At 47.3% G+C, this 25,477-nt stretch overlaps 2 protein-coding genes across 7 annotated transcripts; one reads left to right on the top strand and one right to left on the bottom strand.

The window, feature by feature from the left end:
- Positions 1-572: 572 nt before the first annotated feature.
- Positions 573-4,304, top strand: IDI1 (isopentenyl-diphosphate delta isomerase 1). Of its 5 annotated transcripts, none has more exons than XR_014242808.1 (5): positions 573-750; positions 1,064-1,236; positions 1,362-1,454; positions 1,853-2,031; positions 2,713-4,304. XR_014242808.1 is itself a non-coding variant. In XM_082386119.1 (5 exons), the coding sequence occupies exons 1-5, from the start codon at positions 602-604 to the stop codon at positions 3,028-3,030; spliced, it is 864 nt and encodes a 287-aa protein (XP_082242245.1). In that variant the 5' UTR covers positions 573-601; the 3' UTR covers positions 3,031-4,304. The 5 variants fall into 5 exon arrangements, 4 of the variants coding, with proteins under 4 accessions (XP_082242245.1, XP_082242248.1, XP_082242247.1 ...); XM_082386119.1 differs by having other exon boundaries at positions 1,901-2,031; XM_082386122.1 differs by having other exon boundaries at positions 1,901-2,031; positions 2,484-4,304.
- A 1,570-nt stretch (positions 4,305-5,874) lies between these two features.
- On the bottom strand, positions 5,875-24,607 carry GTPBP4 (GTP binding protein 4). Of its 2 annotated transcripts, XM_082386053.1 has the most exons (17): positions 24,482-24,607; positions 23,413-23,583; positions 21,404-21,507; positions 21,183-21,319; positions 20,040-20,140; positions 18,783-18,875; positions 17,999-18,190; positions 17,853-17,918; positions 15,104-15,193; positions 14,494-14,604; positions 12,825-12,902; positions 12,492-12,543; positions 11,935-12,035; positions 9,940-10,137; positions 8,906-8,971; positions 7,402-7,545; positions 5,875-6,501 (listed from the first exon to the last, which is right to left on the bottom strand). In XM_082386053.1, the coding sequence occupies exons 1-17, from the start codon at positions 24,527-24,529 to the stop codon at positions 6,349-6,351; spliced, it is 1,905 nt and encodes a 634-aa protein (XP_082242179.1). In that variant the 5' UTR covers positions 24,530-24,607; the 3' UTR covers positions 5,875-6,348. The 2 variants fall into 2 exon arrangements, with proteins under 2 accessions (XP_082242179.1, XP_082242180.1); XM_082386054.1 differs by lacking the exons at positions 21,183-21,319; positions 21,404-21,507; positions 23,413-23,583; positions 24,482-24,607 and having other exon boundaries at positions 18,783-18,910.
- Between the last annotated feature and the right edge of the window lie 870 nt (positions 24,608-25,477).

Genomic DNA, 25,477 nt, shown 5'->3' with positions numbered 1-25,477 from the left:
ACATTTGGTTTGTGTCAGTGTTGGTTCCTTCTGAGACCTGTGATGGGTAATCTATGCCATGCGTCTCTCTCTCTCTCTCTCTCTCTCTCCCTCCCCCTTAGTTTCTGGTGGCTTGCCAGCAACTCCGAATTGTAGACGTCAAGGTTTCTAATTCCTTTTATTCACAATTTTAAGTCGCTACACTTCGGGTGCAACAGCTCACGCTTACCGACCGATCTCAATTTAGTGCACAGAACGGCCGCGAGCAGGCGCCTCCCCTCGCCTCAGAGCCCGAGCGTGCAGGGACGCCTGACATCAGCACGTCACCAGCGCAGGGCCTCGGGCGCCTCGATTGGCTGGCTCGGCCAGGGCGTGACTGGTGGGCGGCCGCTCTCCCGGCCCCCTTCTCTCCTAGCTCACTCCGTCAGGTAGCTCCGCAGTCGAGGAGCACCGCCCCCCTCCCCCCTCAGCGGCACAAGGAGGACGCCGAAAGCACCTGCGCTTCGGCCTGAGGGCGGCTCTGCAGCCCACGGCCCTGGGAGGAGACCCCTCGCGCTCCGGGAGTGGCGCCACCGCGCGACCGTGACGTGAGGCGCGGCCGGCGCGCCATTGGCCAGCGGCCATGTGGCGCGTTCTGGAGCGGGCGCGGGCGATTGGGCGCGCGGCGGTGGGAGGCGGGGCTCGGTCCGGGGGCGGGCGCTGTGCTTGGGAGCTAGGCCTGCAGGAGACGGGCGCGGCGGAGTGTCGTCCCGCGGCTGGTCGTTTTCTGAGGTAAGGATGCTGGGTCTCTGAGAGGAGGCGGGCTGGAGTCCCGGGCTCGGCGTCGGGCTCGGCGCGCTGAGGGGCGGGCCCACTGCCTGTTGGTCGTGTCCTGTGAGCTCAGGGTGCTTTTTCCTCTTAACTGTTTTGGGGAGAAGCCAGAGGGCGGAGGTCTATGTGGCGCGAGAAGCGCGTGGGGTCGCCGCCGGGCTGGGTAGGCGCAGGCCGGGAGGACGGCGCGGGGGAGGTGGCGGGGCGGGCGGAGGGAGGGGCGCGGGGCGGCGGGCTCAGCCTCCAACCCCCGGGTCCCCACCTCCCCCGCCAGGTCCCCGGGTCGGCGCGCAGGCTGGGCCGCGATGCCCGAGGTGAGCACTGACGAGCTGGACGAGCGGCAAGTGCAGCTCTTGGCGGAGATGTGCATCCTCATCGACGAGAACGACCGGAGGATCGGGGCGGAGACCAAGAAGAACTGCCATCTGAACGAGAACATCGAGAGAGGTGCCCGCGGGGACCGTGGGCGGGTCGGGTTCCCGGGCAGGAGCCCCGTTTCCTTCGGACCCCAAAACGACAGGCAAGTAACTGGCCTTTTAAAACTCAATTCATCGTATGTCTTTTGCTTTCAGGATTATTGCATCGAGCTTTTAGTGTTTTCTTATTCAACACTGAAAATAAGCTCCTGCTGCAGCAGAGATCAGACGCTAAAATTACCTTTCCAGGTTAGTGTGCTTTGTGTAGTGTTTTGTTGGCGACTGTATTTAGTTTTTCACGTGGAACTTCTGGTAGCCAAGGTCAAAAAAGAAATCTTGTGAATGACTTAGTTTTATATTCTTCATACAAAACATTTATATGGCGGATGCAACCTAATAAGACGTAAGGTTTATCCTAATAAAGGATAAACACTGCTAAGTATGTGTAGATTCATATGTAACTTTCTAAATTGTATCTAATACACGTTATGATTGTTTTGCTTAAGAAGGCGTTCTTAAAAACTTATCTACACAAGTGTCTTTCACAAAATGGTTGCTGATAGCTCATTATAACAGATTTAGAAATCCTCAAGAATCATTTTGTTTTTCTGTTACTTTTAAAATTTAAAGTTTTCTTAATCTTTCAGACCTGCTTTGAAGAAGAGTTAATGCACATCTATATTAACATGTTCCAGGTTGTTTTACGAATACTTGCTGTAGTCATCCCTTAAATAATCCACGAGAGCTTGAAGAAAACAATGCAATTGGAGTAAGGCGAGCAGCACAGAGGCGTTTAAAGGCCGAATTGGGAATTCCCATGGAAGAGGTAAGCAGCCATACTAGCTGAAATCTAGAACACATTGAAACAATTTTTAGTAAAACACTAATTTAGGTGTAGCCTTCTGCTTTGTAAATCTCTTGCTTTTTTAGCCCAAGAAAGCCCATTGGATAAAGGTTAAATTTTGATTTCATAATACTTGTCGATATTTAACTCAGTACCGAAATGGATTGATCTGTTAACCAGTTTATAAAGTTGACTGTGTTTTATAATTGATCAGATCAAAGATGAATATTTTCTTGTGAACTACAGATCTGATTGGGTGAATTGAAATAATCTTTTTTTCCCTGGAATTGTCTCCTTTAATAATACACGAATAAATAATCTCTCATTTAGTTAAAATGGTAAATTTTTTTCTCCCGTAAGTTAATATTAAGATGTGAGGCAGAATGGCACACTTCTAGTTAGAGTGACTGCTTTTCTTTTTTTCTTTAATACAGGATTTTTCAATAAATCTACTTCTGTTTTTGGTCCTATGGGAAAAGTGTCAGATACTTGAAACTATTTAATATTATTTAATACTATTTCCATATATTAATAGGAGACTAATGTTTCAAAAGTTGTCATTATAAAACTAGTTCTGTTGTTCAAGGTATTACTGAAATGTAGTGGGTTGATTTAGATTACTTTATTGGTGGTATTTTGGAGGTTTTTGGTTTTTTGTCCTAGGTTCCTCCAGAAGAAATTAATTATCTAACACGAATCCATTACAAGGCTCAATCTGATGGTATCTGGGGAGAACATGAAATTGATTACATTTTGTTTGTGAAGAAGAACGTGACCTTGAATCCAGATCCCAATGAGATTAAAAGCTATTGTTACGTATCAAAGGAAGAACTAGAAGAACTTCTGGAAAAGGCAGCCCGTGGTGAAATTAAGATAACTCCGTGGTTTCAAATTATTGCAGAGACTTTTCTCTTTAGGTGGTGGGATAACTTAAATCATTTGAATCAGTTTGTTGACCATGAGAAAATACACAGAATGTAGATGTGGAGATGAATGATTACTAAAGTACTAAAGAATTTCTCTACTTAGAAAACTTAAGATGAATTTTTTAAAAACCTGGTTCCCCATTAGAACTCTCATTGGAAATACTGATACTTTACAACCAGAATTTGTGTGGAAAAGAATTCTTGATTTGTGTCATACAACCCGTATATGTTAACTGCAATTTGTAAAAAATATTTGAGATTATTATAAAAAGAGCAAATAAACTTAATTTAACCTATCTAAACACATGGTTATGACAAATTTGAACAAATAAGTGAAGTTCTTCATTTTTTTATATATTGTGATAAACATTTTCAGAAGACTTGTAGAGCACTTTGCTGTTTGCCAGGTGCTTGACATATCTTTAAATTTTTATCATAGTCCAGAAAAACGTGCAATGGAAAACTATTTGCTTATCTACTTCAAAACAGTTCAAATTAACTTTTCAGATTGAGATTAATATAGAACAGGTTCAAGGGAATTAAATGGTATATATCCTGATTTCTGTCATTGTTAATTTTGTGTTTTAATCATTCTGGAAGTATTCTGATACTTAAAGTCAAACATTGTTTTTGGTAATGACATTGGCTAGGTTAAGTCATTTAAATAATCGTTGCTGATGAGCAAAGTCTGTGGTTTTCAGAGTTACTGGGGACAGGCTATTTGTAAAATGGAACTTGGGTCAGTTGGGTCATACTCTACAACAGGGTATTTTAACCTTGGCACTGCTGATGTTTGGGTTGGATAATTCTTTTGGGGGCTCATCCTTTGTGTTGTAGGATTTAGCAGCATCCCCAGGTTCTACATAAAAAAATGCTGTTGGCACCCCTCCCCCCATGGCAGCCCCAGTGACACCAGCTGCCGAATGTCTCCTCCAGGACAGCGTCACCCACAGTTGAGAACCACTGTTCTGCTGAGTCAGGCCGTGTTGTAGGGGGAAAATTATCAAAAAGAAAGGCTAACATTCATGTTAAATAGATTTGGGTTATGGAATATGTGTGTATTCATATTTAAAGTACACTTTGACTAATGTACTTCTTTAAACTCTTGCCATAGACTTCTCAGATTTGAAATCTTAAGACAGCTTTATTATCTTTGAGTGCTGTGTATTAGTAAGTAATAAAGAAAAAGATAAAAATTTGTTTCTTACAAAGCTAAATGTTTTATAAATTCAATAGAAAAATCCATTTGTTAACCCTGAACAGTTAATTTCAGGCAAGACTGTGTAGCTGATAGTAACTTTATTGAAAAATAAAAACAAAACTAAATTATCACATTTTGATACTGTTGTCTAGTTTGTTAAAACTTCAATACAGTAATAGGTCAACCTGCCTATGGTAGCTTAAGTGATAAATGACATAGAGCTTCAAAATGCATTTTTATATTGTTTCTAGTTCTTTAGGAGGAACTTTTAGGCTAAAAGACACATGTAATAAGTTACTGGGTAGCTACAGTGGCTAGTGGTTGCCATATGGGCAGTGGCATCTTAGACTGTTAGTTGCTGGACAAACCACTGACAACAGGTACAGAGCAGAGGGAGCCATCTATAAAACTTTATTCTCTTTATTGATATTCCTGGTTTGTTCACTGTTTTTTCTGACTTTGTCCACGTCTTCCTTTAGCTCCTTGAGCATCTTTAAGGCAGTGTCTAGTAAGTCTGTCATGTCTTCCTGAGGGACAGTTTCTCAGTTTTTTCCTTTAATGGACCACACTTTCCTATTTCTTTGTATGTGAATTTTTAGTTGTTCTTGGGTATCTGTACCACCCGAGGTCTTCAATTCTCTCACTTCCTTTCCGACTGTGTGTCTTTACCCGGACACAGACATGCTGACTTTCTAAATTCCCCTGAGCCAGCCAGCAGTGCTTTCTTAAATCCTAATCCTCACATCTCTAGCTCTCCAAAGGGGTAAAAAAGGAAAAATGCAAGGGAAAAAGAAACAGGCACTGACCCTTCAAATTCAGCTGATGGGGATCCATCTCTGTCTTACACCTCTGCCATCATAAGCAGCAACTGTCAATCAAAACAAAATCCTAATATTTGGAGAACAAGGCCCTTAGGGCCCAATCTGAATCCCACAAGCACCTCCAGAAACACAGGTACAGTGACTGCCACAGGGTTTGGGGTGGGAGGTCAGGCAGTTGCTAAGCCAGCCACAGGGGCTAAAACTGACAAACTGGTTTACCGCAGAGCCTTTCCCTGGAAGAGGTGAGCCTTTAAAGACTCTGGAGTCCCAAATATTCAATAGTTAAAGCAGAGATTCTGCCAGAGCCACTGTAACCTGGGAGGAGAGGGACTCCAGTGCTTCCTACTCCCTCTCACCTGACACTCAATGGGTTTCTCTTTATATAATCTTTCTCAGCATAAACAAATGAAAATTTTACTTTGGATCCCCAAAATGTAATGCAACTTTCAAACACACCTTGAATCACACTGCATGACACTGGAAGACTCCCACACAGGTGCACTTAGAAATGCCATGAGTCAGCAGAGGGGATGCTTGAAACTGCACACAAAGCAGTAGCCACGGCAGTTTTGTGGTCGAGAAGTGATGTTTTAAGCACTTACTTAATATTCTAAAATGTTAATTTCCTACATTTTACTGGGCATGTACCTCACAATGATTTCTACTCAAAATAAATTAATTTTCAGCAGTGGACACAAGAAGCAGATGCCCACATTTAATTGCTGTAGTAACTTAGGCAACATTCTGTTCCACTAAAAAGTATTTTTCGCTTTGAAAACAAAACGAATTGCCATTTACTTTCTTTTCCCTTTTCATCTGCCCAAACTGACAGTGATCTGTAACTAAAAAAACAAAAACAAAACCAACTAAATAAAACTGCTTTCTTTTGGAAGTTTATTTTGGATAAAATAGTTGAAGACAGACTACAACAGTACATTGTACAAAAGGACTAGAAGATAACTTAGTCCTGGCATCCTGACATCTGTAAGCTTTCACCAGCTAAGGACTCTTCCCATGCAGTGAAACCAAAGTTCCCTGTTGCACAAGAGAGTAAGATTTTTCTCCATCAGAAACAACATAGTCACATAAATATATCCTTCCAGCCCTGCAAGTCTGAAGCCACCAAAACTCCGTAAATGAGAAACCACTGCCTGCTCAAAATACCTGTAATATATTATGCAGCAATAAAAATCCCCCACACCTGGACAGTTATCGGGTAACCACAGCTTTCAGCAAAGCAGCAAGTGCTTGAGTTATTCCATTGTCATGTTCAGTTTACAGATCACAACTCCAGTTCTGTAAAACCAAACCAAGAAGAAGTCGAGCCAAAGCGCTTCAGCTGCGATGGACACTATCTCCTGTCCTTTTTACCAGCTTTCCTCTTTCCCGAGAGCAGGTGCTTGGGTTTCATGTCAAACACATGTCTGTCTGCCTCCCCTTTCCTCCCCAAGCGATTCATCTTCTTCTGAGCGTTCTTCATCATGGTCTTGGCTTTCTTCACCATCTATAAAGCAGAAGAAAAACACGTCAGCTGTGGAAAACCTAATTTCCAAGCAAATTTCCATTACCTGTTAACACTCTGTCTGAACGGTCCGGGTCTGTGCTGTGAAGAGAAACCCTGGTGAGTCTCACTCATACCATGTTCCCATGGATCCACCACAGTACCTGCAGGAGCTCAACCAGTATCTGCAAGATGGAAACTACCCAGGTAAGTCTCGTACCTACAGGGACCAGATACACTCAGACCTGGACTTCCTCTCAGACACACGGGGACACTGAGATTCCGGCCCATGAAACTACTCACAACTGACTGACAAGTGTCAATGCTGGTGTTAAATCCAGACTACCAGATGGAGACGGCGTGGTGGAATGGGAAACTCGGGCTCCCAAAAGGGAGACTGCTTGTAAGCTTATACACAAACTTTCTCATCTGAATTTTCAAAATGCTAAAACTAACCATTTATGTGTTTATTTAAAAAAAAGAAGTTTCAGCAAAAGAGACTGTATACATCCAAAGTGTCTTTCCCAAAAGACTCCCAAACAGCTCTCTCTGGGCTGGCTCCCCACATGGGCCTGTGGTGGGTGAAGGCCCCATGTCCAGGTTCTGAGCAGGACCGTTTCCTAGCACAGCCCTGAGCGGCTAGGACAGAGGCTCAGGCCGTGGTGCTATTACCACACCCTGCTCTGTCCACCCCAACAAGAAACAACGTGCACTGAGGGCAAAGGTCCAGGGACACCCGGCTGTGGCAGGCCCAAGCCCGCCTCTCGGGGTGCAGCACACAGCCAACGCCCACTCCCCCATCCCCACCCCGCAGTTCTTGCAGCTCCAAGTGTTTGCCCTGAGCCCTCGTGTGATCAACAGTAGAAGCTACCATTTTATTAATTACACCTTGCAAGGACTAACCTTGACGTCGCGGAGACCAGAGACATCACGTGGGGTCCGAGAGCAACTGCGACTCCGGGCCACAGACGTGGGCGGGACAGAGTCTTCTCGCTTCCTTTTCCTTGTGACGCTCCGAGACCTTCTGGCCTGGACCATATAATGGGCCTGAAACACACAGAAAGCAAACTTCAGTGCCTCAGGGTCCCAGCCTTAGTGACAAACATGAAGTTATTCCAATGAGGAGAGAAGGCACATGGCGGGGTTTTTAGAACCATCGTCAAATAAGTTAAATACATTTAAAATACACATAGTTAACTTCACATTAATTATTGGTCAAATAGTTTTTCTTTTTTTTTTGGCTGCGCACAGGCTTTCTCTAGTTGCCGTGAGCGGGGGCTACTCTTCTTTGTGGTACGCGGGCTTTTCAATTACGGTGGCTTCTCTTGTTGCAGAGCACAGGCTCTGGGCGCGTGGGCTTCAGTAGTTGTGGCTCGCAGGCTCTAGAGCGCAGGCTCAGTAGTTGTGGCGCACGGGCTTAGTTGCTCCGCAGCATGAGGGATCTTCCTGGACCAGGGCTTGAACCTGTGTCCCCTGCATCGGCAGGTGGATTCTTAACCACTGTGCCACCAGGGAAGTCCCAAATACTCTTTTTCACTTTCACAGCTGCTTTAAGTTACAGAGCTGATTTTAACTCCATTTAAAAAACTTTACTTAGAGCTGCCTGTTCAGCCACGTTAGCAGCACAATTTATGTAAAGTGCTGTCTCTCCTTCATGCCCCCCTTCCGGGATCATCCACCTGAACACAGTGACGGCCGCCTGAAAGCTCAGCCTTGCGGGTGCTGAGATCCAGCTCTGCAAGCCAGCAGCTTGGCACCCCGGCCCGTGGCGCCCGCTCACGTTACTGTTTTGAAATAAGATGACACAATGATGTGAGAGGCAGGCACCCTAGAGCCCAGCACCTGATAAACAATCCAAAGTCAGAAGCCATATGTGAACATTAAAATAACACCCCATGTGAGCAGGATGGGGTGCTCACGCAGCTCACGCACTGCTGATCAAAATCCGAATTAGTCTAACACAATGTCATCCTTTGTTTCGGTAATTCCACTTCTTGGAATCTGTTTTGAGAAAACAATCCAGAACATGAAGACGTTCTTTCACACAAAGATGTGCATTCTCCAGAGTAATTCATCAAGCAAGAAAAACTGGGATCCTGAAAAAGGTATCTGAAATGCCTTCTAACCTCTGGGCTCCAAGGAACAGCTTTGAGCTATTTACAGCCTACGTTCCTCTCACGCCAAGAAACTCAAGACCACCTCACGTTTACCTGGTGTCTAAACTGAAGCTCTACGTGAAGGCATCAGTCACCAAAATCAAAGTTGCAGCTCAAGTCCTAAAAACTGCACACAACAACATAATTCTCAGCACAAACCCCGGCAGTGCTAACTCCTCTGTAACCCGCTCCTGCCCTGGTTCCCAGGACGGCGCCGCCCCACCCATGGCTCTGAGGCCGTCTGCACTCACGTTGTCTTTGTTGTCCATGTCGACACCGAGACTGCGCATCTCATCCTCCAAAACCTTCCGCTGAACCTGAAGGCAGAAACGGACATTGTTTTAAGCAAAATTAGTTTGGTAAAATGTTTAAAAAAAAATTTCAAGGGAAACCGTACCTTTTACAATGATCCATGATACACTTATTTTAGAAATTCTTTTACTTGGGCTCATGTGTATGTTTTTGGACAACTCATTAAATAACATGAAAATTAACATTTCCTGGGCAATTTTTCTGAGCAGGACAACGTACGTGTTGCCCCTGGATTCCGCTCAGCTCCCCGGGGATTCCCACATGCAGACCCCAGAGGCCAGCACCTCCTCCCAAGCACACGGAGCCCCACGATGGTGGGGATACAGCGATGGCCACGTCTGTCAAGAGACAGTCATTCGCCACCACACAGGAACAGTATTTCGAACACATGAATACCCTCCATGGAGAGGTGCCTAGCAGCTGACATTCTCCCTCCTGTCCCATCTCACTCTAACTGCCCCGCACACCATCCTCTTTCCCTGGGGAGCTGTGCCTCCGGACAAGAGCACGGAGCAGGAGGAAATGCTAAGACGACGGACCTGAGAACTGGAAGGACCCTGACACCATCTGATCCACTTGTGCCTCAGTGTGAACTTCCCCGTCCTAACCAGTCACAGGGCCCAGTTAAATCACCTTTGGCCCTAAGTTAGATTGGGTTAGTTTTTCTGTAGATTGTAAAAGATGACTCCTAATAAAGAATTAAAGAATAAGAATGTGTTAATTGATGACTTTACATCTAGAAATTTATGTGTAACTCACAATCTTCATTTGTACAGCTACAAAGGGGTTGAATCCAACAGTGAAAGTCACCAAGAAGGGGTATAATACTCAGAATATGAAAGATCAACACTCACCCAACCTCAAAAGTCAACTTATACCAACAAAACAAAGTGAAGCATGTTTAGCATGGACCATACAAGACTCCAATACACAAAGAAATAGGTGACGCTCTTGGACACGACACGACACTTGCCTTCTTGGCTGTCCGAGGCATCCTGGGTCCCTGTGTATCCTTCTCTCTAGACTGCAGAATCTTCAACTTCTTTTTTTCCCTAATCTGTTTCGCCAGCTGTTGGATTTCCACCATTTCTTCATCTTCAGTTTCAGATTCACTGTCATACACTCCAGCAGCTGTTCTTAGCTCTTCTTCTTTTTCTAACTCTTCCAATTTCTTTTAAAAAAGTCATAATTAAACAAAGTCAACAATGAAAAACTCATAAGCAAGTGTAACAATCTTTACAGAAACCAGGTTTCCCCTAAGCCTTTCGGGGTATGATGAACACCCGGGTCCAGACTCACGTGGGCCTCGCCCTCTGTGCCAGGGCTCACCTCCCCGCAAACAGGCTCCGTGCGGAGATGAGCACAAAGACTAAGCCGACAGCCGCAGACTATTCTGTGCCACTTCTTTTCCTTCTTTAGAAACAACCACTCCCACCTCTGAGGCTAAAACATGTAAAATGTTCCCCTCGCTCCCAGCAGGTACATGAAAGACCCTCCATTCTTGAAGAACTGAGAACATCAATCTGAACTGGCCTTGGACCACGACAGCCCGTGTATCCATCCCAAAGCTGTCCCAAACACAAGCTCGTTGGCCATACAGTTAATAAAATTTTTAAATACATATAACGAATAAACCTCGACAGGAACCCGAGTCAGAGGTACCCCCATCAGTACTAGCGTGAAAAGGCATAGGGAGGGAGGTTGGACGGGAAGGCCAGGTCAGGCCATCTGAGCCCAGACTACGGAAACAGGATGTCACAGAGTAAGAGACAAAGCAAGAGGCACAACTGAAGAGATTAAGACATGAATTATAAATCAAGGATGCCATTTGAGAACTGAGGAGTGAATAACAAGGGAAACAAGGAACATAAGTTGCAAGTATTTTATAAAATATTTTTTTTAAAAACTTGGCTGGCAGTTCCTCAAAAAGTGAAACATAAAATTAGCTTATGACCCAGTAACTCTACTCCTAGGAATCTGCCCAAAAGTGTTGAAAACAGGCACTCAATACTTATCCATCAATGTTCATAGTAGCACTAATCACAATACCCAAACGGTGGAAACAACCCTATGTCCATCAACGGATGAATGGATAAACAAAATGTGCTACACATATAAAATAGAATATCACTAAGCAATAAAAAGGAATGAAAGCTCTGGCACATGCTACAACATGGGCAAACCTTGAAAATATTATGCTAAGTGGAATAAGATCAACATATTGTAAGACTCCATTTATATAAAATATACAAAACAGGCAAATCTAGAGAGACAGAAAAGAGATTTGGGGTTGCCTGAGGCTAGGGGGAGGGGAGACTAGGAAGTGATTACTTATCGAGTACTGGGAGTTACTTTGGGGATGATGAAAAGGTTCTGGAACTACACAGAGGTGGTGGTTGCACAACACCATGAAGGTACTAGATGCTACTTAACTGTACACTTTAACACATTTAAAAAAAAAAACTTGACTCTGGAGAGAAAGGATAGCAACTAAAGGAGAACACAGGGTCTAAGAAGTTTTTGTTTGCTGTGGACACTCATATGTTAAGAAACAGCAAACAAGGAGAGGACTGAAACAGGAGGCAGCTGCGTGTGCCGGGGCAGAACTTGGGGAAGACAAGGGGTCAGGCGGGGAGCAAGCAGCACCTGCAGCCACAGGGGCCCGCATGGGGTGGCGACGAGGGCATCCACGCCCCGGGGACTCCCTTATGAAGTGAGGCTGCCCCTGAGACCAGCACAAGGAGCTCGGGCAGGTGGTCTGGGAGGAAGAGGAGAGTCTGCACCAGCACCCGGTGCAGGGACATGGTGCTGCATGTGCAGGGCCCCAGGAGGCAGGGGCCCCGGGGTCTTGGTGGGCGTAGAAGGAACGAGGGCCATGGACAGAGGTGAGTGGAAAGTTGTGTGCGTGTCTTTCGGTGGTCGTGTTAAAGAGGAATAAAAGTCAAATAATTTAACTAGTGACACAAACCTGCATGATGTCAGGATCAATATAGTCGGCTATGTTATGGCCTTCCCAGATCTCAGGTATCTTATCATGTTTCTCAGATGAATTCATTATATCCCAGTACTCTAAAGGTCAAAGAACAAAAAGTTTATAGTTGTTTTTAACATCAACTACTGTGTGCCCCAAACGAGCCACCACTTACGCAAGTCCTACACCTGTGAAGGCAACAGAGCACTTGTGTTCAACACCAGGTAAGCAATGTAACATGCTCGACCAAAGGATTGCTCCAAGCACATCCCAAGACCCATCAGTACCTCAGGATCAAAGTGTCCAAAGGCATGAACAACAGATTATCAACAATATCAGCCTGGTCCAACACTTATATGCTAGGAAAGTTACAGAAATGATCACTCACAGAAAACTACCTGGAAGGAAGAAATCTCAGAGTCCTGGCAGTAGGCAACCTCTCGCCTTCAAGAAATTAAATTAACAAAATGCTGCACGACTTGCACCCATTAATGCACTTTCACATTTTTCACACAACTGGCATCTGAAAACAACTATCACATTTGAGCCCTTACTTTGAAGATCCAGAATATAATCATCTCCCATTTCCAGCTCAATGTCCCGTTCCTGCAATGAAAACACAGTTTTCATCAGTGCTATTTGACCTTCAGAACCAAAACTGCTGGGCCCCCTCCCTTCCCTGTGGAATCACCCCTTCTCCAACCGAAGAGCCAATCCTTTCAGCACCTGAGGCTCAGCGCCCATTTCTGGTGGGAAAGCTGTTTCTGCCCCTGGTGGACCTGGCACCTCCACCCAGGAGGGTGTCCAGGCCCCAGGGGGTTTATGCTCCAAAGCCCTGACCCGCACATGCTCTCCAGCGCAGGCCCATGGGCGCTCCCGTCACCTACCCGCCTCCTCTTCGGCTCCCTGAGCTCCATTCTCTTTCTGCGTGCCACGACTCCTTCAGGGATGAATGGGGGCCGCCCCTGAGAAGACATGAGTGGAAATACTTAAATGAAATGCCTTGCTAAATCAAAACACAAAGATGAAAAACTACAAGCAAATTCTCCATCTGCATGGGAAACACAAAACCACACCCAGACCAACTAAAAACCAAGATGATCTGGGGGAGAGGGGAAGGTGCAGGGCCAGTCTGGGCAAGGAAGCTGGGAAGGCTCCGTAAGCCGATTCTAAAATTTATTTAGAAAAAACAAACAGTAAGAGAATCAAGAAAAAGTATGGATGAAGAAAGCAATACAGGAGAAATAAAGCAGATCAATGAACATGAGAAATTCAGACATAAGCCCAAGCACAGAAGGGAATACGATGGGAAGACACATCATCCAGCCATCAGTCCTGAGATAAACGATGAACTGGGTGAAGACCACCACCTGCTTCCCATGAACAAGATAAAACCACAACTAAATGAAGACTTCTATTAAAAAAAAGGTAAAATTTAAAAATTGAACCATCAGAATACAGAAGAAAAAATACCTTTGACAAAAAGAAAACAAATCTACACAACATACAGGAGTCTGATTTCCTTAATATAAAAATTACAAATCAGTAAGAGATAACCTAAAGAAGTGAAAAAGCAAATAAGTATGTCAATACCAAGATACACACATCCTGTTCCACATGATGTTCACTAACTGAAAACAATCACGTTGAATAATCACTGAGTGTGACTGCCTGAAACTACAGTGTAGAAATATCACTTCTTATAATGTAATTTCCACTTTATTTTGGGGAAAAAAACTGAAAACTGGTGTAACTTTTTGAGAACGAATATGATAAAAATCATTAACAACATCACTGACAGTGATCTTTACCTGTATTGTTAATGCCTAGACTAGCTACCAAAAATTAGTGTTGAATTAATAAATACATAAGAAACATTAAAATAAATAAATAAAAAGTGGGAATTCCCCGGTGACCTAGTGGTTAGGATTCTGGGCTTTCACTGACATGGTCCTGGGTTCAATCGCCGGTCGGGGAACTGAGATCCCACAAGCTGTGCAGCACAGCAAAAAAAAAAGAAAAGAAACTCATCACAACAATGGAAGCATCTTTAGTCCGTCACGCTGACACAACAGGAAGCGTGCATTCTCAAACCTTCAGGAGTATAAATCTGCAAGGCATTGTTGGAGGACAATGACATTTTCGATGCCATGCCTTAAAATTCACTCTACAGATATATTTGCAATTAAAAACAGAGACCTATGTATGAAAACGTAACCTTGAGCACTAGTTTTTAATAGCAAGAAAATGAAAAACTTGAAAGAAAATATATTCCCGTGTTTAAAGTTTTTTAAAAAAAGCTTATATGCCAAAATGTTTCTGGACAAATAGACAAGCTGAGAGTAACAGTAACAGCCTCTGGTGGGGGAGCAGGTTTAACCTGGCTCTTCATGCTCCTCCTCTCACCGCTTCGATTCTTCCTGACATACATGGCATAACCTTCATTCTGAGGAAGATGCGAGAACACCCGGGAAATCCACTACCGGGGAGGCAGGCGCGCGGGTCCCCACCAGCCACGCAACCCCCTGCCTCAAGGGCCTCCGCAGGCAGCTTTACCTTGTCATCTCTTCTGCTGGGAACAGCCAAATGCAGTCTGTTCAGCACCTCGTTCACTTTATTTCCTTTCATTTTGGTTTCAACTCGATGAGCCAAAAGCCTGTCACAAGCCTAAGAAGGTGAGAAAACGTGGCACCAGGTCACAGGGCACCTGGCACAGCCTCATGTTGCCTTCTGGAAGGAACCAGGAACCAGAGCCCCCATAACCAGAGGACGGTCCCCAGGTTTGGAACCTGCTACGCTTTTCCCTCAGAGGCAGCATCTGATGGCTGAGTGCTGGGACCCCCAAGGTCCAAGTAACTGCCCTGGGGCAGACCTCACGCTCCGGGACGGGGGAGGGTGGGCCGGGTGCGGAGGGGACCTCTCTCTTCCTTCCCGGGTCAGGGTCAGGCCCAGCCCGAGGAAGAACCCTGAGGCAGCAGGACTAAGTGAAAATGACCTGTGCTGGGAGTGTGAGCATCTCTTCACATCCCCCCATGTTCACTGGGCGGGTGAGGGCCCCAGGATTCATCTCTCAGGCGGAGCTACTAGCGCTCAGGGTTGTTAACACCCAGAGAGAAACATTCCTGTCAAGGAAAGGGATCAACCCTGCTTGTGAGGAAGCACTGACCTCTGTCTTCACTTTAATGACCCCTTCCTCCGTCAGGGTGCTGGTCTCCACCACAGAAAACCCTTCAGCCTGAAGATCTAGAAATATTTTCTGGGAATACAAAGGACAAATGAGAGCTGCATTTATCCCCAGTTCCCCATGAACAAATCTTACTTCTCCTCAAATGGGTGCTATAAATGCTAATTATAATGAACACATCTGTGGTTTTTTAACTCTTTTGAAGGACATCTCCCCAAAACAGTTATTTATTTTTCCCTAAATTCAGCTGTGATTAAGAAAATACAGGGGCTTCCCTGGTGGTGCAGTGGTTAAGAATCCGCCTGCCAATGTAGGGGACACGGGTTCGAGCCCTGGTCCGGGAAGATCCCGCATGCCGCGGAGCAACTAAGCCCGTGAGCCACAGCTACTGAGCCTGTGCTCTAGAGCTCGCGAGCCACAATTACTGAGCCCGTGTGCCACAACTACTGAAGCCCTTGCGCCTAGAGCCTGTGCTCCGCAACAAGAGAAGCCACCGCAGTGGGAAGCCCACACACCACAACGAAGAGTAGCCCCCACTCATCGCAACTAGAGAAAGCCCGCGCGCAGCAATGAAGATCCAACGCAGCCAAAACTAAACAAATTAAATAAATAAATTTTAAAAAAAAAGAAAGAAAGAAAGAAAAGAAAATACAGGACTTCCCTGGTAGTGCAGTGGTTAAGAATCCGCCTGCCAACGCAGGGGACACGGGTTCGAGCCCTGGTCCGGGAAGATCCCACATGCTGCGGAGCAACTAAGCCCGTGAGCCACAGCTACTGAGCCTGCACTCTAGAGCCCGCGAGCCACAACTACTGGGGCCGCGTGCTACAACTACTGAAGCCTGCGCTCCTAGAGCCTGTGCTCCACGACAAGAGAAGACACTGCAACAGAAGCCCACGCACCGCAATGAAGAGTAGCCCCGACTCACCACAACTAGAGAAAACCCGCGCGCAGCAGTGAGGACCCAACGCAGCCAAAAATAAATTAATTTTTTTAAAAAAGAAAAGAAAATATACATTACGGGGAGGATCAAATCAGACTACAGCAAGCAAACCAGAGGCTCTCTGGAACATTCTGTGAGACCTACCCTTCTGAAGAGAATCTTGAGAAAATTAAGATACAGATTTTCATAGAGAATATTCTCAATGCTATTTTTTATAAAATACCTGGCCTCCACAGCCTAAGATAATTCCTTAGAAAACGATACAGCAACGTGTACGAATCCAGCTACGAACGAACCACCAAGACCCCAGGACAAGGGACTTCATTTGCGCCTCCACGAATGCCACCCGACACCTTGCTGCCGGCCTGACCATGTGACAACGCTCAGACACAGGTGGCCAATTCACGACAGTCAAGCTTCTCAGGAATGAGTTCTGCTCCCCCGCTCCCTGGAAAGACCAACCGTACCACCTACCAGCATGACCTGCATAAGACACTGCACCTGCCACCATGTGCCTCGTGCAAGACGGGGCAGAACCTGCACTGCAGCTCAAGAGACATCAGAGTCACTGACCGACACAGGGCAGGCCCCATGCGGCGCTGACCAGCGTTCACAGCACCCGCAACCCTGCTTCCCAACCCAGCAATGCAACTGTTCCCACCACTGAAGCTCCATCACAGCTGGCAGTGGGGGCAGGACTTGGGAGCGTCTAACCCCAAGGGCTGAGCTTCCGGCACAACGATCACTCCTGACCTGCCCTCCCCTCCACACTCCAGTGCTCTTAGCCTGAAAAACTGAGATCACCCAATGAGTATCTGATCCTTTCAAAGAAAAGAGAATTCTCTGACATCAGCGTTTACATCATCAGTAACGAAGAGAGTACAAGGCAGTGCCCAGGGCTGTTTAAACACACCACGTTCTCACCAAGGATTAAGTGTCCAAACAGCACCAGAGAGAGCCAGAGACAAGAGCACAGCCTCCCTAGAGACCCTCTCCTCAGGCCAGACAAGCGCAGCATCTCTCCCACCAAACGGGGCCTTGCAAACTGGGCTGCTGGGCCTCCCAGAGTCTGACTGTGGAGGCCCGGGGTGTGCCCTGACTTATGATGCATTACCACCGAAAAGCAACGCCAACACTGCTGGTGGGGCCACGAGAGAGAACCACTGGACCAGTGCAGAGCTTCTCGAAGCATTTGTCCTGAGAGATGCCTCCTGGGGACGGATACAGGGTCAAACAGCTTGAAAACCTAGGGCTAACGAAGTTACCTGCCACTTGGAAAATTACAGCAGACAACAGGGTCACGGTTCTGGAAGGTCTGCAGACACTCCTTTTCCCTCACTCACTCAGAGTTCACCCACAGAACCTGCGCAGCAGGTACTCCAGTAACACCCGAGAAATGCCTCCCACTAGACACTCTGCTGCAGGCGCTGCTCCAGAGCAGCCGGCAGCCCAGGCCCAAGGAGCTGGGGCGAACCTTGAGGTGCTTTGCTCGTTTTAAGGCCCCAACACGAGAGGCAGCCCCTTCCGAACAAGCAGTCTCCTGAAGGCTACTGTACCGACCACACGCACGGCCAGCCCCACAGCCTCTGAGAGAGCAGGAACCAGGAAACGTCATAGTCCGTTTGCCATTAATGGGCTTTCCTAAGGTCACGTCGACCCAATCAGTGAGGATATTATCTCACTGCAAAACAAAAACCAGACTAGCATCGCTAACATTCCTTTTCAACTCTGATTGTGTAAGACGAGATTCAGAATTAGTAGGAAATATTGAAAACATCAAGGTGATTTACCTGATCGTCCTCAGAAAGTTCAGCTATTCTCTTCACGTCACATTTGTTTGCTACAACGATAAGAGGCTAGAATGAGAAAGAAAAATAACAAAATTATTACCTTCACACTGCAGGTTACAAACTAAAACATTGGTCCCCACACTCACCTTGTTGACAAAGAGCGGCCTTATGTTCTGGAAGAGCTCCAGCTGCTCCCCGAGTCCGTGCCCACACTGCTCAGACAAATCCATCACGTAGAGAACCGCGGCTCGCAGGTGAGCCAGTGCCGTGATGGCCTGCATCTCAATGGTGTTGCGATCCTCCAGAGGGTGGTCCAGGATCCCCGGAGTATCCACCACCTAAGGTCAGACTCGTTACTCCAGAGCCCACGTCTGCACAAGCTGCTTGCCCAGCACAGGCCGAGGGCGCTCACAAACCCAGACCAGCCCTGACAAAGCTGGTAAAGAAAATGCAGGGCTCCCAACTGACCACGGTAAAGAAGGCAGCGGGGGAAAAGGACAAATTAAGTATGAAAAACGGGGGAGGGGGCTGGAGAGCTCATTGAAGAACGAACTTGCCAACGACCCTGAGAAGGACCCCTCTTTCCATTAGTGATGACGACACAGGAAACAGGGATAACCCCTCCCACGTGCTAGGAATGACATCACCTCTCATAACATTAAATTCAACTGCGTCACGCTTGTAAATGGTTTCTGATGACTGGCCCATCAGAAGCACCACCATTAGCCGAGCGCAGAAGGCTTGCTGGGAGCTGCCGCATCCCCTGAGCTTGCCGGAGCTTGTCCACAGAGACGTTCCCGGTGACCCCCCAGCCTTCCCTGTGACCCTGCGTGCACTGGGACGTGGGCAGACACTAACTAGTCTGTGGGAATCCCCAGAATCAAACTCCAGGAACAAGAGCACGACTGTCCCAGCTTAGACAGCTCTCACCTGCCAGCGCAGATACTTGTAATCCATGTGCCCAACAAACAGAGACTTGGTGGTAAAGGCGTAGGGCTGGACGTCCACATCTGCTCTTGTCACCTGGAACAAACCACAAGTCCTGTACCGCGTATCCTCTGCAACAGAGTAAACGCGGCACCTACGTGTTATCGAGACTAACTGCTGCAGTAGGGAAAAAACAAAAAAACCCCACGAGATTCAACCTCACATGATTGAACTCTGACAGGAGCCAGCACCTCAGCAGGCAGACGGGCCCCTCTTCCTCAGGACCCGGGCCGCAGAGGCGGAGTACGAATCAGGTATCAGGGAGCAAGGAAGGCCCAGCATCTGCAGGGCACCAACCAGCTCCTCCTCTCACCCATCCTGGCCGCAGCGACGCCCCGCAGAACTTCCTGTGATGATGGGAACGCTCGACACCTGCACTTCAACACAGGCCCGTGAGCCACGTGGGGTCCCTGAACTCCAGAAATGTGGTCACGAGACTGAGGACTGAATTTTCTGCTGTTGTTTACTGTTAGTTAATTAAGCGGCCCGTCTCACCCCCAAGGCCTGGCTCACAAGCCCTGGAGAGGTCGGCTGAGACACTGCAGAGCTCAGCTGTCACTGTATTAGTGCCACTTGTGGACAAAACAAAAACCTACAGATCTGCAGGAGTGTTCTTAGTAGCAAAGAGCCCCACATGTAAGCATTGTTTTTTTGGCACCTGGGCTGTTGCTGGTTGTGAGCTGACACTTTAAACACTGTTTCTCCTCCATTCAGGTCCCTGAGCTCAGCTAAGGTGCTGCGTTACTTAAACAGTTCCTTTAGCTCTGATAATTAACTCACTAAGTAAAGGGCAACCACTTCCCACTACACAAACCAAAGTTTACAGGCAAGTTGACACAGCAACCCGGGTGATATCACCTGAGAAACACCTCTGGAGCCCGGGAAGGTCAGTTCAACAGGCACGGTCTGCACGGTCAACAGTGACTCCCTGGCACTACTGTTCCCGGGACACGCATGTCCATGTGTTAACAGAAATGTATTTAAACGTCTCAAATCCCTTAGAAATTTGTAGGACACACACAAAACTCAAAACTAAAATGGTCCCCATAACTGCAATATCCATCCAGGTTCAGGGTCGATCCTCGAGGATGGGAGGAACAATATTTTGGGCCCAGGGCAGTGCTAACTAGAGGACTGACTGCAGCCGCCCTCACCCCACGCAGTCAGGTCCTTGGTCACCGCGCCGTCAGGCGGACCAACCTTATTGATGAAGCTGGACTTGCCAACATTCGGGTATCCACACAGAAGCAGGGTCCTTGTATTCGGGTCAATGGTCGGCAGACGGGACAGATGCTGACGCACTGTGAGAAGTTTACAGTAAACGTGCTTAATTTCATAAGAAAACTGAGGAAACTCAAAGCTGAAGATCTGCTCAACTTAGCTGCGCACTCCAGGACTGTGGTCACATTACCCTCACTCCAACATTTATCATGGACGTGACAGAGAGAGCACGAATGAACGGAGGAGGGACCCGCTGCGGAGGCACCGGGCATCCAGGCCGTACCAGGAATCCTGCTCCCAGGCCCGACAGCATGGATTCCTATCCAACAGGTACAAGATGGGGCCCAAACCACACAACCCAGACAACTGAGGAAGAGAGATGATGTTTGAAAGAGCATTTTCGAGCGAGTGTGTGTGCCATCACTTCCTGGCTGGGCAGCAGGCTACTTCCATGTAATGAGAAACCCTCAGGAGCCTCGTCTGCTCCAGCGACACCAGTGGGCCACCCTGATGACCTAACGGCTCACTGGAAGCACTGTTAAAGCAGCCCAGTGTTACAATCTTGTCACAAATTATTTGCAAGATGCTGGGAGGGGTGGGGGGGTCCAAAACCAAATCAGTTAAAAACATTTGAATTGTAAAAATATATGCATGCAAAAAGGCAAAAAATTGTTTCAATAAAAGTCCTACTACATTAATTAAGAAATCATCCTACTGAAAAAAACTACCAGGTAATAAAACTGGAGTAGCAGTTTGATGCTACCACGTTTTACAAAGAAATGCACCATATTGTCAGTAACAGGTAAAACTATGGGTTACTTTATTTTTATATGTTTTATTACTTCCCCATGATTTATAACGTACATGCCTTACCTATTACAGTTGAAAAACATAAATTTTCTTAATAGTGCTACTAATGTGTAAGCATGTTAAGTGCTAGCTGCTTTTTCAGTAATATCTAACCTGTTAGAATTTCTTACAGGCTAGGCTGGGAAAAATAATTTGATCCTTTTATCTCTAAAATAAAACAAAAATAAACATTTTAAAAATAACTTCTCGACAAGGATCAAGTACGTTAACAGAATGCACTAAAACCTGTTTTTGCTGATGCATAACAAGTACCTTGTTCCAAATATTCCAAACTCTGCTTCTGTCTTTTGATAATAGTACACATTCGCCCAAGGGCCGCACGTTTCAGCTGCTTGCAGCGGTAAAGAGAATCACCATATTTCATAAGCCGCACATAATCTTTAGCAACGCTGAAAGACATAAAAAGAAATGTGTAAGAGTTTTCTCTCTTTTAACAGTAACTTAAAAGATATTATATTAAGAAAATACCTTACTTGTCCACTAAATTTTTGGCAATATTTATTTGTCCTAGAGCCAACTTGTAATGATCCTTGTCATACAGAATGTTCATCAAATCAGCATAAAATGGATGAATATCCTATAACAAGAAAAACAAAGTGGTCATTTTGCTCCAGCAGTTTCTCCTCCCAATATATGAATAACACCTGAAGAATAATTTCCTAGGGAAACAAATCGCACCTCTTACTCTTCCGCACCCCCCAGGATCTGCTCCCCAGTCCTCTCTCCTGTTCAGTGACTGTTCAGTTCACAGAGAAAAACGGAGTCAGCAGGGCAGCCAGGCCCATCTCCATCTGAGCACCAGAGCCCGCCCCGCACCACTCAAGAACTGAGCTGGAGAAATTCTTCCCTGTCCCATCAACCTTACACTATTATTGCCCCAAAACTTTAAAAAAGTTTTAAAATTCCCTTAAGCCCACAATCCGCCCATCTCTGCTCCTCTTCTTGGCAGACGCTCTCAGCTCCTCAGCTCTGGAGCCACCAGTGCCCTGGCAGCCGTGCTCCCCACCTAGTGCTCTCACCCCCACAGACCAGTCCTCCTTCGAAAGTCAGTCAGAGCAAGGCCAGCGAGGCCGGTCCCAGGCTCCACTGCAAAGGCCGCTACACAAGTTGCCTCGCCCCACCCACACCCTCTCTGACCCGCCTCCTGGACCTTCCTGTTCCCTAAAGTCACCACACTCTGGAACCCGGGGCCTTTGCACTTGCTGTTTCTGTGCCTCAATGCTCATTCCCCAGGTAGCGCACGGCTCTCGCTTCCTTCAGGGCTCAGCTAGCGGCCCCCCCTTGTCTCCATACCCATATGACACACATGTTTTACTACCTCTTCCCCCCACTAGACAAGATAGGGGCTTTAAAAATGACTGCTGAACAGACACAGCAATCGTTTAATGAATGATAATCTACTCCAACCTTTTACTCGAAAATTGTCCTCAGATAACTTTAGTTTGAAAAAAAAAAAGCCAACAGGAATAGAATGTTCATAAACTTGAACCCCTAATGTATATTAAAAAAAAAAAAAATGATACCAAGGATAAAAAAGATAAATTTTTTTTTACAAAGAACAACAAAAATCTGGTGTTGATTAGATCAAAGTATTTTCTGATCAGGTGTTTCCTGGTGTCTTCATCTCATTCTTACTGCCTTCTTTATCCCCAGGTACTTCCTGAAGTACCCACACTTTCCCAAGAAACTACACCCTCATCCAGCCAGTAGTCACTGAGCACCTATCAAGTCCCAGAATTTTATAACAGCAATTTCTGTCACATAAACCAATCTCTTCTCACTGCCTTAACCCACCTTCAGGGACTGTTGTAGAGCAGTGGCACATTCAGGCTCTCATGCTGTACTGCTGACCCCACATCCATCACCTCCTCAACAACCCTGCAACTGTGTCGCCCCACACAGGGACTCCACAGGCAGTGTCCTCTCTTGCGTCCTACAGCTAAACACACAAGCAAACTACTCTACGCAGCAGAGCTCCACTTTGGGGGCTCAATGCAGAAGGCGGCTCCCCACGAGACTGCTTCTTGCCCGTGAAGAAAGTACACAGACGGTCGTTAGCTGATGAAGCAACAACATCACAAACACTGCTGGGCCTCAAGCCATTGGCCCAACTTGAGGCCACAGGAAAGGGAGCCTTGGAACGAGGGAAGAGAGGAAGCACACAAGCCGCCAGAAGCTCGGGCTTCTGAATTCAGTCCACAGCTTTCAGAGCTCGGGTTGGCCCATACAAGCCTAGAGGTTACAGAAAAAGCCCGAGTGAGGCATGCTCTGGGCCCTCGTAGATGGAGTTTGACTGGGGGAAAAAAGATACTAAGGAACCAAAACACCTGTACTCTGTTCCCAGTTTTGCCACTAACTCTCAGAGTAAACTTTCACAAGTCAATTATTTCCTCTTTCTTTCATTATCTCTAGACAGACCTGGTTTAACCCTGTCTGAAGGCTCATATTTACATAATCACTTATGTTTCCCAGAATCACTTACATCCAATTTGGGGAAATCCGTCAGAATCTGTGAGAGTCTGTCATGGTAATTCTGCTGAGTAAATTTGACTTTCCTCATATAAAAATGTCTAATGCGATGGATTTGATAATGTTTATGGATAACTGTCGGAGTCTTTCGTTGCGTCTTCGACAATGTCAAGTCAATAAAGTCCTGCAATTAAATAAAGACACAGTTACACCAAAAACGTCTACTTTCACCCACTTATTTGAAACCATCTTAAAAGACTAATATTTAACAATACAATATATTTTAAACTACATACACATTTTTCTAACTAAATCTTCAATATAAAACTTGTATAACATCGTTATACTTCCTGGCCTTTAAGAAACACTCAGCAAATGGCTGCAGAAATAAATTTTATCCTATGCTTTCTTCACGTTATCCTAATTTCCAAATACCTAAGAACCTCTGAAATACAAGTAGCCAGACAACTCAAGCATAAATTAGAAAAAACATTTTTTTTAATGAGAAACAGTCGTACTGTTTCAGTTTGCGTATCTGTGGCTTTGAAAGTACATAAAATAACAGATAAAACTAAAACCCACTATATACAATTTCCTAAGGTAAGGTGACTAAGGTATGTAAGGTGACTACCAGAGGATATAAAAGACTTTTGCATGAATTCCCCAGTGCAAACGAGCCAAGAAGACAGGTGCCGGCAACACTGTTAGCTCCGGGAGGGACGCCGCGGTCTCGCCTCTGACCGCGACCCCTCTTCCATCTGGCAGAATCCACGAACCCTCTGGGGACAGTTCAAAACCTACCTACTTCATAAAGTTTGCCCTGACTCTCCCCCTCTTCTCTAGGGAGGACCCTAACATCTGAGGAGGAACCCTAACCCCGGGCAGCCCTAAGCTCTGAGGAAGGACCCCGACCCTCTGGGGAGACCCCTAACCCGGGGGCCCCAATCTGGAGAGAACATGGTCTAAGACGGGGTCCTGGCGGAGGAGGCGACCCCTCTCAGCCCAGCGTTACAAACCGGACCCTCGATTCCCGCGACCCGGCAGAGAAAAGTGTGGGCGGAAGAGCCCTCGGGGCCGCCTACCTTGGCTGACGGCACCACCGTGATTTTCTTGAAGTTGTAGTGCGCCATGCCTGCGATCAGCCACGAGGGACGAGTGCTCTGACTTCCGCCGGGGGGGTGGGGGGGGGGAGGCCGGCGGGTGGACGGGACTTCCGCTAGCTGCGCGTCACTTCCGGGCGCTCACTGCGTCCCACACGCACGGCCTCGGCGTCGCACAGCGCCCCCGCCCCGGCCGGAGGAGGGGTCACGGGGCTGGTGGTGGGGCTGAGGGCGCGCTGAGGGCGGGAGGAAGACCGCGCGGGGGAAGCGGTTTCGAGGTTCGGTCCCTGCCCCGTAAAGGAGAGGGTCCTGAGAGGCCTCCCTGGGGGTCTGTGCTCCCCCCGACGGTCACCGGCTCCAGGGCCCGGCCGCGATCCCCTCCCGGCCTGGGTCAGGGGTCTCGGGAGCCTCGGGGTGTCCGGGTGGTCAGAGGGGCTCGGAAGGCTCCGGGGGCCTCGGGGAGTCTGGGGTCTCTAAGGGACTGGGGGACTCAGGATCTCAGGAGGCCAGGGGCTCTGGGCTCTCAGGATCGGGGAGTCTTGGGGTCGTGCGTCGCGGCCTCTGGCGGGGTGGACGGAAGGTAGGGGGGCGCGAGGGTCTGCGCTTTGCGCGCTCACGCCGCCTCTCCATTTGTGAGCGCGATAAATCTTATTAAATAAACGCCGTTGAGGCCGAATCGTCTGCAGAGAAGGGGCCCGTCTCCCTGCGGGCCGGAGTCCGCGCTCGCGACCCCACCCCCGGCCCGGGCAGCGACCCGGCCGCTGGGCCCTGGGCCCCGCCCGACGTGCCAGCCTTCCCCTGACCTGGGCCCTCAGCCGCAGGCCCTTTGTCAGTCATCGTTTTCTCTGCTTTCCGTCTTCTCAGAAGACCTTTTCTTCTACCCTGTGGCGTCTGTGACTCTGGCTCTTAGTCTCTCCGCGCCCCTGACCTTGGCTGACTTACCTGCCTAACGAGCTCCACCTGGAGCTTTTGCCCCCG

The sequence above is a fragment of the Balaenoptera borealis genome (genome assembly GCF_965194805.1).
Source record: "Balaenoptera borealis genome assembly, chromosome: 3".
NCBI classification, from domain to species: Eukaryota; Metazoa; Chordata; class Mammalia; order Artiodactyla; family Balaenopteridae; genus Balaenoptera; species Balaenoptera borealis.
This window is presented reverse-complemented; position numbering and strand designations above follow the sequence as displayed.